Source organism: Microcebus murinus, chromosome 12 (assembly GCF_040939455.1).
Source record: "Microcebus murinus isolate Inina chromosome 12, M.murinus_Inina_mat1.0, whole genome shotgun sequence".
Taxonomy (NCBI): Eukaryota; Metazoa; Chordata; class Mammalia; order Primates; family Cheirogaleidae; genus Microcebus; species Microcebus murinus.
This window is the reverse complement of record NC_134115.1, coordinates 4,888,434-4,904,970: the sequence shown is the minus strand read 5'-3', so window position 1 is coordinate 4,904,970 and position 16,537 is coordinate 4,888,434. Positions and strand designations below refer to the sequence as shown.

General features: G+C 43.7%; 1 protein-coding gene across 1 annotated transcript in view; it reads right to left on the bottom strand.

Moving 5' to 3' along the window:
* The window catches only part of SHC3 (SHC adaptor protein 3), a 144,084-nt gene that overhangs the window by 88,541 nt on the left and 39,006 nt on the right, over nt 1-16,537 (bottom strand). Inside the window, exon 2 of the mRNA XM_012773787.3 lies at nt 8,070-8,140. Within this exon, the coding sequence (XP_012629241.1) occupies nt 8,070-8,140 (71 nt within the window). The remainder of the gene's footprint in view (nt 1-8,069; nt 8,141-16,537) is intronic.

Sequence of the window (16,537 nt, the reverse complement as noted above, 5' to 3'; positions counted from 1 at the left end):
GTTTTACAATAGATGTTACAGTAAGTTCTCACTTAGCACCATCAATAGGTTTTGGAAACTGCAACTTTAAGTGAAATGATGTATAAAGAAAGCAATTTTTTTCTCATGAACAGTATAGCAAAATTACGTTGAAAGAAGTGATGTTTTTTGAGGAGCTGCTGCACACTGTTTTGCTTAAAATCGAAGTTTCCAAGAGCGTATGGAGGATGTCAAATATTTTAAAGTAAGTGAAAAATGGTCTGTGTCTTTAAAAGTCCAGTACAATGTGCAATGAGGTCAAAGTCTCTACATGAACTCAGACAAAGTGGTCTTGTAGCTCAGAGCCAAAGTAAGTAGTCTGTGGCTGAATACTGAGCCTGGGGGCAGGGATGGCGGGGCAGGGACGCTGGGGCAGGAGAATGGGCAGTAGGTATTCAGTGCTGCATGTACCAAGGAATCATAGTGAGGAGCCATGAGAAACAAGTTTGGAAAGGTATCCTGGGGCCAGTCCAGCAGAACTGTGCATGCTAAGAACTTTGTATTGTATTCTGCAGATAATGGATAAACAATGAAGTTTAAGAAGAAATAATATGCTTCAGGTACATTAACCTATTGGCAGAAACAAAGGAAACTGAAGAAGAGAGAGAAACTGGAAAAGGAGAGAAACCACTAAGGAACTTCCAAGAGAGAAGCAACAAGTATTAGTTATTGAACAAGGGTGAGGGAAATGAGATGAAACCTACTCCAAGATTTTCAGTTTGGGAGACCACTTGGATTGCAGTTGCAACACAAAGATGCGAGCTGAACCCCACCCACCACAGTGATAGGAAGGAAACCAAACAGGGGGGGAAGGCAGAGTCAGGACTCAGGACGTGGCAGCTGGTGGAGTATTGCTAAGGATATGCTGTCCAGCAGGCTGCCAGAAATCCAGGCCTGGGCCCCAAGAGAAAATTCAGAGACAGAGCTGTGACTAACGCACCTGGAAATGCTGTTTGAAGCAACAAGATTGCCAATATGGAGAGGATATAATAAAATGAGAATATCAGTATCAGCCAATGTGTTTGAGCCTGACCATGTACTGGACAGCATGTTAAGTGCTTTTCAGACATTAACTCAGTGAAGTCTCAACTGTATGAAGGAGCTTCCATTATGGCTCCCATTTTAAATAGGAGGAGCTGAGACACAGAGAACTTAAGTTAGGCCCACAAGGCCGCACAGCCGGAAAGTTGTAGAGCCTACACAAAAGCCCACATAATCAAACCCCAATCCTGCTATTCTAGGCTGCCTCTGTCAAGAGCAAAGGGACCCTTATGGAATGATGTATTTGGGGGATAGAGGAACTCAGAGAAAGAGACGGAAAAGGAGCAGTCAGAGAGGTCCACTGTGACACAACTGTGCTTATGCACAAGGGTTATAAATATGCACCCTGCCAGATGGTCCTTAAGAAGAGTATGGGAATGGACACCACTGATTCATTTTATGGATTCTATTTAAACCATTCTCAGCCACCAATTCATCTATATTCTCCATTTTTACAATGTCTGGATGAGTGGGATTACTTGAAAAAAAATAAACAGCATCGTTTTCAAAGCTGTGGTTTCATAGACGGTAGTTGCAAGTGATTTCAAAGTTAAAAATAGAACTCTAGAACACTGGTTCTCAAAGCGGGGTACCTGGACCACAGCATCAGCATCCTCTGAACGCTTGTTGAAATTCACATTCCCACACCCCTCCTCCACCCTGCTGCACTGGAAACCCTGCGGGTGGGGCTCACAATCTGCATTGTAACAGACTCTCCAGCTAACGTATGTATGCTCAAGTTTGAGAACCACTACTGTAGAAAATGCAATGATCTAAATATGTGTAGCAAATCCTTAGGGGACCCTGCTCAGAATGTCCATTGATGACGGTCCCTTCCCACTCGCCGTGCCCACCCCCGTCGGTGCTCCCTTGGTATCCTCCCAGAGTCTCAGGGTCTGTCTGGGGATGCTGATTAGGACACGTGGTACTTCAATCTGATCAAGGAATTGGCTTGTGGGTCCCTTCCTTGCACCCCGCCTGTACTGGGCATTCCCACAGTGACGTCTGTTTAACCTCACAAACTCAAATTAATCTAGTAGCATGCAACCCCACTGAGTTCTGAGGAGCCTTGGTCTTACCTGCCCTTCTTCCCTGATGTCCGTCTTCTCCCAGCCTGGTATGCCCTGAGGATAGGAAATCCTCTATAAACAACACAAATATCTTGTTAGTAACTGCAGCTTGTCTTAAAACCACACGATATGCATTGTTTCGATGCCCAAATGAACTTGTGGTTAAATGCCATGCAATACAGAAATGTCCAAGGAGAGAGGCAGAGGGGTCGCGGTGGATGTTCGTGGGTGGAGGAGCTCCGCCCGGTCGGCCCCTCTCTTGCAGGAAGTCCGAGGAGGGCAGGAGGGCGCACTCAGCCTCACCACACGAGATCAGATGCACTGGAGCTGGGGGGGAGTGCGCGCGCGGGAGGGCGCTGGGGCTCCATGGAGCTGAAGGATTGCATGGGGAAGTTTTTACCTTGGACTGTCTTTTCCCTCAGAGCTTTGCCAAGCTCTCCGAGCGAACTCTTGGAGGAGAACAGAGGGTGGGCAGAGCGGCGAAGCTGCGCTGCGGTCTCGCTGGCCTGTCCTCCTTCCAGCTGAAGACGGTCTCGCTGGCCTGCCCTCCTTCCAGCTGGCCCACTGTGCACAGGGCCAGCGAGGACACCAGCCCCGCACGCCGCCGCGGTTCCACCAGCACCCGCAGCTCGGCTCGGGCCCTGCCCCTTGTGCGCGGCCTGCTCCTCTGCGCCCTCTAAGCCCTGGGCTCCTGAGCGCTCAGCCTTCCACACCACGACCGCGGGCGCTCAGCTGCCTTCTTTCCGAAGTCCCTCCCGTGACAGGTCCGCGGAGCCGAGCGACCCCGCGTCTCCGCGGCCGGCCGAGCGCTCACTGTGTGTCCGGCCGCGCCGCGCCCTCAACTTCCACGCGCCAGTCATAAACGTCTCCATACCCTTCCTAAAAGGAAGATATTTTTTCCAGAGGTTTTGATTTTGGTTTTCGATCTAAGAGGATTTTATGCATGCTCCTGGAGAATATTCCAGACTCCCCAGTTCTGAAGCAGAGTCCTCAGCTCTGGGTACAAAGTGAGAGGCTGGGGGCGAAGCGCCGTGGGTCTGTGCTGGCCGCCGAACGTGAGTGTGAGTTGAACTAGGCTCTCCAGGCCCCCTGAAACTAGGATGGCTGTTAGAATGAGGAAAACAACAAACTCAAAATGGATTCAATTGTTCACTCTCTACAATTTGAAAAAGCAGGGTTATATTGAGCCCTGAACAATGTGTTCTAAATCGACTCACAGCTCCCTTGGAGGGTAGCAAAGCCACGCCCATCTGGGTGCATGTGTGCACATGACCCTGAGTTTTCGGAAAGCAAACTCAACAGTCACCCAGTGCATCCAAGCAGTGCAGGAAGCCATCGAGTATGGCTAAGAACCAAACTGCACGCCAGAGTTTCGCGTTTATTATTGGAGAAAGACCACCTTGCTGAGTGCTCTTGTTTCATTGTGTATTTATTTATGGCCTTCCATGTTCTAAAAGTGGCTGGGGGCTTCCTATGATAGACAAATTCAACGTGCATTCAAAGCATGAAGAAATAAAATTTAAAAAGTAGGTGAGGAAGTCAAAGTAATAGGGAAAGAAGGCAGGGCCGTGCTAGGTCTAGTGACCTGGGTGGCACGGAGGCTTCCTATCCCTCTCTGGGCCGGCCCCACAGGGCTCTCCAAACAGAGACCCACAGCCCGCAGGGTGCTCAAAAGGCCAGGGGCGTGGCCCTCCATGGCCACCAAAAGTGCTCAGACCCGGAAGGACCGTCTCCCCGGAATCTACACCGGGTAATGTAGCCTGTCCAGTTCATCCAGGAAACACTAACACAGTTCCAACCACCCTCAGTTAGAAACGAGAGGCTTGCAGGAGAGGAATTCTCAGGGAGGCACACGGTCCACACAAGCGGCTCGCTGGCAGTCAGACTGAAGCCCAGGACAGCGGACGTCCTGCATTTGCAGCCACAGCGACAGCGGGGAAACCCAGCGGCCCAACTCGGGTCAGTGCAGAGGCTTCTGACCGACTTCCAGCTGGGAAGCCTGGGTCTCCCTGAGTGGTGCCCCCACCTGCCCCAGGGTGACACCTCCCTCAAGCCCCTCGGAGTTCGCACAGCAGGGTGAAATCCATGCGTACAGTGGGTGTCACGGGTATGGAGGGAAGAGGAGAGCGGGCAGGGCAGTTCTCTCAAGTCGGCTGAGCAAGTGTGGGAAACACTGGGACAGCCAAGGCTCACTGCCCCCACAGCAGGGTCCGCCAGCCTTTAACGCTGCAGTGTGCATCGTGAGCCCACAAAGGTGGGGGTCTCGGATGCCACCTTCCAGACTGTGTTTGACAGGGAACACTTTCAGTGGATGTGCACTCAGGGGATCCGTCCTCTGTAAGACTGTGCTGAGCCTGGTGGCCAAGGGCACGCTGGGACACGACTGCTCGTTGGAGAAGCTATTTCTGGTTCTGGAATGCATCCCTGCGGTCCAGGCAGCCTTCCCAGGGCCTGGAACACCCCTGTGTTCCTCCGTCTACCCATCAGCAGCCTGGCCCAGGGGCCACCGTCGATCTACATGACTTCAATTGCTCTCACACCCCTGGCCACTCACCCGGCTGGAGTGTTGTGCTCACTGTGTTAAACACACGTCGGCAATGAGACTGAGTGACACTCGGCAGCTGCCGTCCCCAACCCCCTGTGAGACACCGGGCCACAGAGCTCTGCTGCCCACCACATTTCACAGTCCATGGAAGAATTGTCTTCCCTAACACCCATCCCTGGTGCCAAAAAGGTTGGGGACCTCTGCTCTACAGTCTACTCCCTCTTTGCCAGGCCCTGTGCTGTGGGCATCAGATACAGAGACTGATTTCTAACAACAATCTTGCCAGGCAGGTTTTATTTTGGAACCTCTTTTACTAGGTATGCAAGTCCAGGGACTGAGGTTACACAGGTGGACATCGGCAGAGCTGGGCTCTACAGCCAGCTGACTCTGCAAAACAGCAGGTTCCACCTCTGAGTGAATGAGTCAGCCCAAGGTGTTAAGGACGTGAGACTTTTCACAGCTACCGAAGCACTATTACATAATCAATGGTGACTTCACTGGGTGTTCTCAAAATTATCTTTTAGTAAGACATCAGTATTCCATGTCTGGTGTTTTCAAAAGCGTCACCATAAATTTAAACTCAGACGCCAGGAACAGCACAAAACTAAACCAATCGCGACAGAAAGAGACATGGTACAGCTCTTGGAGTCTCCAAATTATATCTGAATTTTTAAATTATATCTAAAATTTTAAATTGAAGGAATAAGTAGGGATTAATTATCTACTCATAAAAATATATTTTTATAAAAGGACTTTTAGAAATCTGTTTTCCTAGTGCCTAGATAATATGACTTAATCAGAACAGTAGATTTCCCTGCAACCTTCCAAGATGTCCTGAGTATGTAAAGTACAGTCTGGTGGTAGAATTTAATCACAGACGTGTGTAACACTCAGTGACCACAGTGTGCCACATCCCCAAAACACACTGGGTGTTCTTCTTGTGATGCAACTGGCTTCCTTCTCATGTTGATTTAGCACTTGGTCTCCAGCTATTAACTAAAGAAAGATGTTCCATGACAAAAATGATGCAAGAGACAGAAAGCATCCTGGAGACAGGAAAATGTAGCTTTCAAAAAGTGTGATAAAATCTAAGGTGATTCTGGTACAACCAGAATTCGGCACCAAGTTTCGTAAGTCCAAGAATGGTATTGCAGCTGCAGCAAGCAGCGGAGAAACTCAGATGGTGCAGACGCCTCTGACTGGCCCAGGTCCTCCCTGCCAGGGGCTCCATTTGCCCCACCATGCTGGTGCACCGTTAGTGAAACCTACACGGAACAGTATTGGAGAAAGACATCGAAACCTCCACACAACCAGCGTCTGCTCCAACCGGTCCCTTCTGCAATGTCACTATCACTTCTCTCTATTTGGGCTGTAACCCATGGTGCCGAGTTATATCCCATCAAAGAGAAAAGTGAACTTATTCACTTGTTCCCTCAGCCCACCCCACCGCCACCCCGGAGGAGCAGGAGCTGGTCTGTGCTCTGGAATGCCTCCCGGTCATTTGTGCACATATCTTCCTCCCGCCTCTGGGAGGCCTGCCACGGCAGGACAGCCGTGCTGACGAGCACCCAGAGTGTGCACATGCCCAGCCCGCAGTAGATGTTTAGTAGACGCATCGGGAGAATTAAAATGCCATGGAATCGGCCGGGCGCTGTGGCTCACGCCTGTAATCCTAGCTCTTGGGAGGCCGAGGCGGGCGGATTGCTCAAGGTCAGGAGTTCAAAACCAGCCTGAGCAAGAGCGAGACCCCGTCTCTACTATAAATACAAAGAAATTAATTGGCCAACTGATATATATATATAAAAAATTAGCCGGGCATGGTGGTGCATGCCTGTAGTCCCAGCTACTCGGGAGGCTGAGGCAGAAGGATCACTCAAGCCCAGGAGTTTGAGGTTGCTGTGAGCTAGGCTGACGCCACGGCACTCACTCTAGCCTGGGCAACAAAGTGAGACTCTGTCTCAAAAAAAAAAAAAAAAAAAAAAAATGCCATGGAATCATCTCAGAAATCCTAGCATTTGGGTGGCGGGCGGAAGAAATCCTAGCATTTATAAAGGGGATTTAGTAGAAATGGTTGACAGTTCTTCCCTAATCGACTATTTATTCCTTTAGAAGCAGCGTCCGCACAGGAGAACAAGGACAGTCAGGCAGTTCCCGTGGTTCCCCCAGGCACTGAGGAAGCGCTCTGCCGTGATGCACTGGCCGTGCCCTTTCATGGCAAGGGGAATGATTGCTTGACTGAGGAAATGCTCAAACTTTTCTCTTAATGGTCTCAATTAAAAACATCATTCCTTTGACTTTGAAATTTTCATGAACCATTTTCTACAAATATGTGGAGGTGGATTCCTTCCTTTGTGTAGACCACTGATATTGGTACGTTCCCATCCTGCATATCTCAAGTCATTTTGGAGAGGAAAAAAACTTAACTCTTTTGATCATAAATTTTTTCAGTGAGGAAGAGGAGGTATTATAATGGTATTTACAACACAATTGAGGTGTGTACACCTCAATTTAGCAACTAGTTACTACAAAAAATTGCTTTCTAAAGCTCAATCTTGGTTTGCTAATCCAAATATATACAATAGAGTGATTTGAACAAAGTAAATACGATGCATTGTCTGAGCTCACTATCTCGATTAGGCAATTCTGTAAGTGCTGGAACAGCCTAAGCTCCTGCTTCAGAGAAATGCAGCAATTTCACAGACTGTGCTAGCTTTCCAGTTCTCCTCTTCAAGATGACTTGAAATCAACATTTTTCTAAAGGTATATGCTGTACTAGGAACCATACTAGACTATAATATGTTACCTAAAAAACAGTGCTTAAATACTGGCCCTTAAGTCTGGACCTGGTCGTGGGGGAGGAGAAAAAAAATTGTTTGGACCCTAGTTGGTGGTGGAAAATACATAAAACCCGTTCAAAATGGCATACACCTTAAAGAATTGGTCCGTTTACTAAATGCCTACTCCCATGGATATATCTACTTCCAATTCTACACATTTTGTTTTCTGTGTATACTTTTAAAAATTCTCTCTTGACATCTTGATTTTCTTTTTTTAGAAAGAACATAGTTCAGTAAATTTTACCATACCAATCTTGTATTAGAGTTTTACATGTTAAAAAGACAAATGTAAACACTCAGGTTATTCCATAGGTCTGCGGCTAAATTTCAAAAAGAGCGTGGAAGGGCAGCATGTCCTTCATGGTGCTCTTGTCAAGAGCTACAAGTGACGAACATGGACAAACAAGCAAAAGTCTTAGACAAGGGAGTCCTGACTCTGTCACCAGCCATCAACACTCTAAGGGGCAGTCTTCCCTTCTCGAGATTTCTAGGCTGTCCCAACCGAGATCTTTCCTTTCTGCAGTAAAATCACAGGAGTTCATTTTCAAGAGGGCTTACCTGGTAATTTGTGTTCTTGTACTGAAGTCAAGGGACCTCATTGAGCGTAGAACTTCAATGCACCCCAAGTACTGCAAGGGGAAAAAACATACATCATGAGCCCTGGGAACTATGATGAAGAGACAATTCCCAGCTACACAAGGGCGTTCTGGGATGCCACACACATTTCTTAAATAACATTTTAATGCCAAATTCTATGGGGAGGCTCTGTTCTGTTTCTATAAAAGCAATAACAGCCATAAGAAAATATCCTGAGTGTTCAGATTGGCACTGTATTGGGCTTTTCTAACACCCATTAGTATTTTTATTTAATTTAGATAAACATTTTTAAAAACTTTTATTGAGGTAAAACTGATATGCCATAAAATGCAGGAATTATTTTTTTTTTTTGAGACAGAGTCTCACTCTGTTGCCCGGGCTAGAGTGCCGTGGCGTCAGCCTAGCTCACAGCAACCTCAAACTCCTGGGCTCAAGCGATCCTCCTCCCTCAGCCTCCCGAGTAGCTGGGACTACAGGCATGCGCCACCATGGCCGGCTAAGTTTTTCTATTTTTGGTAGAGATGGGGTCTTGCTCTTGTTCAGGCTGGTCTCGAACTCCTGAGCTCAAATGATCCTCCCGCCTCAGCCTCCCAGAGTGCTAGGATTGGCGTGAGCCTTCGCACCCAGCCAAAATGCAGAAATCTTAAATGTTTAAGTCAATGATTGTTTAAACACATATTTGCCATAAAACCACCACCCAGACCCCAACATCACATTTCATGACCAACACTTTCATCAACATTAAACTTCATTATCTAAAAGGTGCTTTACTTAAGGCTTATCGGAAAGCCCTCTTCTGCCTCACTTAATATAAATTTTCAGAAGTTCAAATACATACATATAAATGTGTAGCTAAATTTTCATCAGTTTCACACATGAAAATATACATGTGTATGTGAATATATGGACATAACTAAAATTATGAATAAAGAACTAGATACAATATTTATCTTCGAAAGCCCTTGGGGAGTTTGAAGGTACAGATGTTTTAGACAAATGCATTTAAATTTAGATTTAGCCAGAAGAAATCTTATGGTATGGTAAAGAAAAGACTGTATTTGAAATACTTAGCAAACCTGAATTTGAGCCTGGCTTTGTCATATCTTGTTTTGCAACTTTAAGCAAAACTTTAAATTTCTCTAAGCCTAAGTTTCTATATCATAAATGTGACTATTACTCCCACCATTGCATTACTGCCAATATCACCATTGTCACTAAGATATGTGAGGGCTGCAACAAGCTCTGTGTAGTTACAGGATTACCACACCTGACACCACCACAGAGTTATATGACTGCCACCACAGCCATCATCACAGAGTTATATGAATTCCTCAGCCACTGTGGCAGTGTCAAGAGAACACCACCACCAATGCAGTCACTCGAATACCACCACCACCACCTCAGTTACAAGAATTCCATGACCAAGGCACAGAGATAGATGAATCAGACTACCACCAGCATTGCAGTTATGTGATTACAACAACCCACATCACAGATTCATGTGAATAACAGGACCAGTGCCACGGAAATTCTACCACCATCAAAATCACAGTTATTCAAACACCACATCCACCATCACAGAGCTATGTGAAAACCATGACCAGTGCCACAGAGCTGGAGGAATACCACAACTGAAAGCACAGTTATGTGAACACCATGCACGCCAACCTCATACAGTTCCGGGAATACCACCACCACCATGATGTTCCAGAGCTGCGAGAATTATGAAAATGTCACACAAAAACAATGTGGCAGAATTACATGAATACCACCATCATCACTGTGGAATTATGTAAATATCATGAAAATGTCACAGAGCTATGCGAAAACTATGAACAACAATACAGAGTTATGCGACTACCACCCCCCATTACAGAGCTATACGAATACCTGCCCCACCATGGATGTATACAGTTAGCCCTCCATATCTGCTCATTCTGCATCCAGGGATTCAACCAACTGTGGATGGAAAGTATTTGGGAAAAGAAAAAACAGCACAAAAGCCATTTACATAACATTTACCCTGTGTTAGGTGTTATAAGTAACATAGAAAGGATTTAAAGTTTACAGGAGGGTGTGGATAGGTTACATGCATATGCTGTGCCATTTGATATCGGGGACTGGATTATTGTGGACTTTAGTATCCTTGAGGGTCATGGAACTATTCCTCTGAGGATATCAAAGATGAATGTATTTATATGGAATAACACAACTAAAGACTCAGAGTTATGCAAATACCACATCCACCACTGCAGAGTTAGGGGAAAACCATGACCAGTATTTGTGTAAACACAGCCACACCCAACATTGCACAGTTTTAAGAACACTAGTACAAGCAACATTGCAGAGTTATGTGAACATAACCATCAGCACTGTTGCAAAGTTATGTGACTACCACCAACAACTGACAACCTCAGAGATGTGTGTGAATACTGCAACCGCCATTGCAGGTGTGTGAATACCACCACCAATAGTACAGTTGTGTGGATACCAGCATGACCACCATGGCAGGGTCATACAAATACCACTGTGGTTGTCACTAAGATATGTGAAAGCTACAACCAACTTTGCAGAATTTTGGCACTGCTACATCTAATACCATGACAGAGTTATATGACTGCCACCACAACCATTATCACAGAGTTACTTGAATACCTCAATCACTGTGGCGTGTTAAGAGAATACCACCACCAAGGCAATTATTTGAATTTCCCACCACCAACATTGCAGTCATATGCCAATACCATGACTAGCACCACAGAGCTATGCAAATACTGCCACCACCATTGGTGCAGAGTTTTGTGAATATCCTGACCAAAGTCACAGATTTACATGAATACCATCGCCACTACTTTGCAATGTTATGTTAATGTCAATGTCACTGTCATCAGAGTCATGTAAATACCATGACCAAGTTGTAGAGTTATGTGACTAATACCATCACCACATCACAGATACAATAAATAACACCACCAGTGTTGCACAAGCATGCAGTACCATGAAAAGCATGGCAGGGTTGTGTGAATACCACAACAAATCCCTCAGATTATGTAAATCCTCCTCTACCAATGTTGGAGAGACATGCATGCTGCCACCACCAACACCACAGCATTATGCAAATACAACAACTGACATCACAGCTACATGAACACCTCAAACAATGACACAAAACTATGTCAATACCAACACCAACACTCAGTTATGCGAATAACACAACCTGCAATGTCACACTCATATGAATCCCAGGAACAATACCACTGAGTTATGTGAATACCGACATCACAGAATCCCATGAATACCCTCGTCAATGTCACAGGGTGAACCGGATACCATGGACAATGTTGCAGAATTACATGAATACCATGACAACATCGCAGCATGTAACTACCACCAACACCATCACAGAGTTCTGTTTGTACCACAACTACCACCACGAAATTATGTGAATACCACTATCACCACTATCATGTGAATAACAACCAACATTGCAGAGTTATGTAAATATGACAATAATCCACATGACGGAGTTTTAGGATTACATCCTGCTAAGATCACAACCAGTGTTGCAGATCTATGTGAATTCCACAATGTAGATTCAATGTAGAGGTACGTGGTTACCACCATTGCATTCACAGAATTATGTAAATAAGCCACCATTTCCTTTGCAGAGTTATGTGTAGGCCGCGCCTAACTTCTCAGAGTTATATGATTACCACCAACACTGTATTTGCAGAGTATGTGAACATCTACCAAATTCACAAAGACGAATTACCCTCCAAGGGTGTGCAGTTTGTCTGCCACCCCAGCATGTAAGCAAGCATAATGCTGTCTGTCCTCCATAACCACAGCACCACTCCTTTGAATCTTTGCCAACGTTGGGCAAAAGTAACTCATTCTGTTTTAATCTGCATTTCTCTTATATCTAATGGGGTTATTTTTCTCATTCATTGACTATTTGCATTTCTTTTTCTGTTAATTGACAGTTCATAGCTCTTGACCTGTTTTCTATCACATTTTTTAAATCTTTTTCTTAAAGATTAACAGGTTGTTAACCTCCTATCCAATCATTGTTCCTTTGATGATTTCTACATTTTACCTGTTAAAAAGTATTACTGTAATAATGACGATAGTCACATGTGTCGATCATTTTCTGTTTGGCTTCTAAGTGTCCTGTTTTGCTTAAGAAGGCCTTCCTGACCCCAGGTTCTTACAAATATTTTCCTAAATTTTATCTTAACAATATGTATTTATTTATTTATGCGTTCATTTATAAGTGTTTTATTTAATGTTTTCCATTCAGCTTCTCACTCAGAATGTATTTGTCTACCTGGGAGACGGATGAGCCGTGACACTTGCCTTCCAGGTGGGCTGTTGCGCATATCGGTGCCACTTGCTTCATAATTCATCCATTTGTTCCTGAGTCGATGTGCTGATTTTGTGGTATATTAAATTCCTATTTCTGTGTGGACCTTTATCTGAACTGTATTCTGTTACATTTCATTTGTCAATTCCTGTCTCTTATATGTATTTTTCCTTAAGAACTTTAAAGTCACTTTGTGAAGTTCCCCCACCCTTCAGAACTATTTGGATTCTGATTGGAATTTCACATAATATACTACACTTTGTTTCTTCAGCGTATCCCATGGCAGTTTTTTAAAAGTTTTGGCTACCACTGGGAATGAGGGTTTGATTTTTCTATTCTGTGTCTTCATGTTTTTTGCTAGCAGAAAGAAAATCTATTGATTTAGGGTAAAAATTGAAAACTCAGTCAGCGGGCTCTAGACACACACCAAATGGAAGAGTCACGGAGGTGGCAAGGAAGCCCAGAAAACGCCCGCTGCCAGAGGCTGGGATGGCGGTGTAATGTCTTAGAGTTTGGAGGTGTAAAGTCTTAGAGTTTAGCTACATCTGCCTCATAGGAATTCTGGAAAAAGAAAATTAAAAAATAGAGGGAAAGAAAAATTCAAGAACAACAACAAAAAATAAACTAGTGTTAGAGGGAGAAGAGTCTTCATATTTTCAGGGCTCACAGAAGAAATGTGAAAAAAGACCCACTCATGAACACATGGTAGCCTAATTTCAGGACAAAAGGTTCAAGACAGAAATCCTCTAAAAGCTTTCCATGATTGGGAAAAACAAAAAACAAAACAGCTTACTTACAAAGGAAGGAGGGTTGGAGTACCGTTCAAATTCTCTTTTAGCAGCAAATACAGGAAGACAAGTAACATCATCAAAATTCTAAAGAAGTATTGAGCCAAAATGCTTTATCCACCCAAACTAGTGGGAGGGCAGAGCAAGGATTCAGAAAGCCAACCACCCACAGACATTCTCTGGCAGAACTATTCCAGAAAAACAGCGAGTGCAGAGAGAGGAGGAGGTGGGCTGCAAGAAACAATGAGAAGAAAAGAATCAACAAAAGTTACAGGTACAACTTATGCCCTGATAATTATGGATATGTTTGTATGATGATCAGGAACGAGTATCTCAGAAGATCTCAACATGGAAAGAAAGGTGGTGGAGGAAAAGGAAATCATACCAAGGGCTGCTGTGTTTTGTGGGAGTAGGTCCAGAACTCAGTGATTTTAAGTAGCATTAGAAAAATATAAGTTTACATATGTGGATAAAAAATTATAAACCACTGTAAAAATAAGAATAGAATGATTGACCTCCAGACTACTACAGAGTAAAAGGAAGAAACAAACAAAAATAGCCCAGCTGGTAAAAAGAAGGGGTAGGCTGGATGTGGTGGCTCATGCCCATAGTCCTAGCACTTGGGGAGGCCAAGGCCGGCGGATCACTCGAGGTCAAGAGTTCAAGACCAGCCTGAGAAAGAGTGAGACCCTGTCTATACTAAAAATACAAAAAAGTTAGCCAGGCGTTGTGGTGTGCACCTGTAGTCCCAGCCACTCGGGAAGCTGAGGCAGGAGGATCACTCAAGCCAGGAGTTAGAGGTTGCAGTGAGCTATGGATGAGGCCACTGCACTCTAGCCAGGGACACAAAGCAAGACTCTGTCTCAAAAAGGGGGGGGTGTAAATTAGAAAATACACAAGTGAAAGACAAAGGCAAAGAAAAAATATAAACATCAGTAACAAGTCCAAACACCTCAGTAATCACAATAATCATGAAGGGATTAAACCTGCCAATTGAAGGTCAAAGCCTTTCACACTGTGTAAAAATATGTATGTGTTAAGTAGACTGATGAATAAAAAAAAGAAAATATTATGGAGATAAAACATTCTATCTCAGGTAAATGCTAGCAAAAGAAAATAGGAATATAATGGGGGAAGTACATCATTTACAATAGCAAAAAAAAAGCATGAAACAAATTTAACAAGAAATGTGCAAAACCAAATTGAAGAAAATTGTAATGGAGGATGAATAAAACAAAGAAAAACTGCTTATATAGAAAGACATATCATGCCGTCTAGCCTCGAAGATTTAATATAAAAAACATGCTATTTCTCCCCCAAATTAGTTTAGAATTTTACTGCGATGAATAAAGTTCCAAGAAGGCTTTTTTCCTCAGAACTTAGAAAGTTTATTCTAAAGTTTTTACAGCCAAAGAAGATCCTTAAGAAGACAAAGAAATTTCTGGAAAAGATAAAAATGAAAAGGAATGGTGAACGTTACATGATATTGCCATGGGAACGGGCATTGGAACAGAGGCCAGGAGGAAGAGCACACACATTCCCAGGTGTCACTGAAGAAAAGGCGGGACAGCCGGAAAACGTGCCGATGGGTCAGCCACGCGGTGCGAAGAGGGGCGCGTCTGACAGCGAGCCAGGGCCCTGTGCGGTTGTGCCGGGCGCGTGTCGCACGCTGGCGTGGGAATAGCACACCCTCCCCGTCACGCCCAGCTTGCCCCAGACACAAAAATAAAGCTTAAAAGGCTTAAAGAGCTAAAGCTAAGAAACAAAATCATAAAAACATTACAAGAAACCAGAGAATAATATGTGTAAAACATGACCTAAAACCCAGACGCCATCAGTGAACTCGGGAAGGCCAAAAATTTTTGTAGAACAGCACAAATGATATAAATAGCATAAAAAGGCAAGTGAAAAACTGAGAAAAATGCAATAAATTTTACAGAAAAAAATTAAAATTCAGGGTACTCAAACAGTTTCTATGAGTCATTAAACACAACAACTCAATAAAAAAAAGTGGACAAATGATGCAAAACAGGAAATTCGCAAAAGAAGACAATCTGTAAAGAGTGTGATCAGAGAAATTAAAATTAACACTGAAGGAGATATAATTTTTCCCCCATGAGAATGGCCAAATGTGATAAGGACACAGGAAAATGGGCCTTCTCACATATTCTTGCAGCAAATGTAACTTGGCGAAACCTTCTTGGAGAACTATTTGGAAATATCTATGGATATGAAAAACATGTTTGCCCTTTGAACCATTAAGTTTAGCTGTAGGCCTCTATTCATGTATCAGTGCCTGAAATTGTATGTGCAAAGATAGATGTTCACCATTTCATTTCCTGCATAGACTGAAATTTTGGGGGTTGGGCCATAAATATCAAATGCTATAATGGAGACACAATATCAAATGCTATAATTTCAAATGTTGAACTCCCAAAAGATCAAAATTCCAAAAATATGATTCTGTAAAAGTTAATTTAAAAATTCTTTAAAATGTATTTATTTACATTTTAACAGGGAATTTTTTTAGCAACATAAAAACATGACTGAACACTTCATAGCCCACTTTACACAATAAAATAGACAATCGTACATATTTTTGCAAGCATAAACACTCAGATATACTAATGATAGTCGCACAGCTATGACAGTATGACCAAACGAACTGTACTCATGAAGAAGTAGAATATGTAACTGTGGTCCCCTGAAATGCCTTGAAAGGCAGCCTAAGTCTTTTAAGGACAGTGATCCAAAGCTGTGATGGTTCACCACCACACATGCATTATAATTTGAAGTCTTTCATCATGGTGAATAGCTGCTTTTTTTCTTTTAGGGCATGATTTTCCTTGTGAATAAATATGTTCATGTTCATTTGCTATGTGGCGCTGCTCTTTTTGAAATGCTTCTATAATTCTATCTACACCAACATGAGCACCCCCTAATAAGTTTTCCCGTCTTCTGTGCCATTCTACCACGTTGTTTTGGGTACATGGAAATCCATTCTGCAAGCACTCATACACACCACATATTTGGCAGAAACAATACTGGTGATTGAATAGCAACATCGTTGCATATGTATCTTCTTATCCTACCATGCACATAATTGTTTTTGAACTCAGTAACTTAACCGGCTGCTTCAGGCAAATGCAGCTTTAATTCATTAAAAGCTCCCAAAATTTCATCATCTGGAAAGAATGCCAACGCAGAGAAATGACTCATTTTTTAACTGAAGTTTTCATCATTGTCATATCTCATGGCCAATCCACTCATCTGAATTT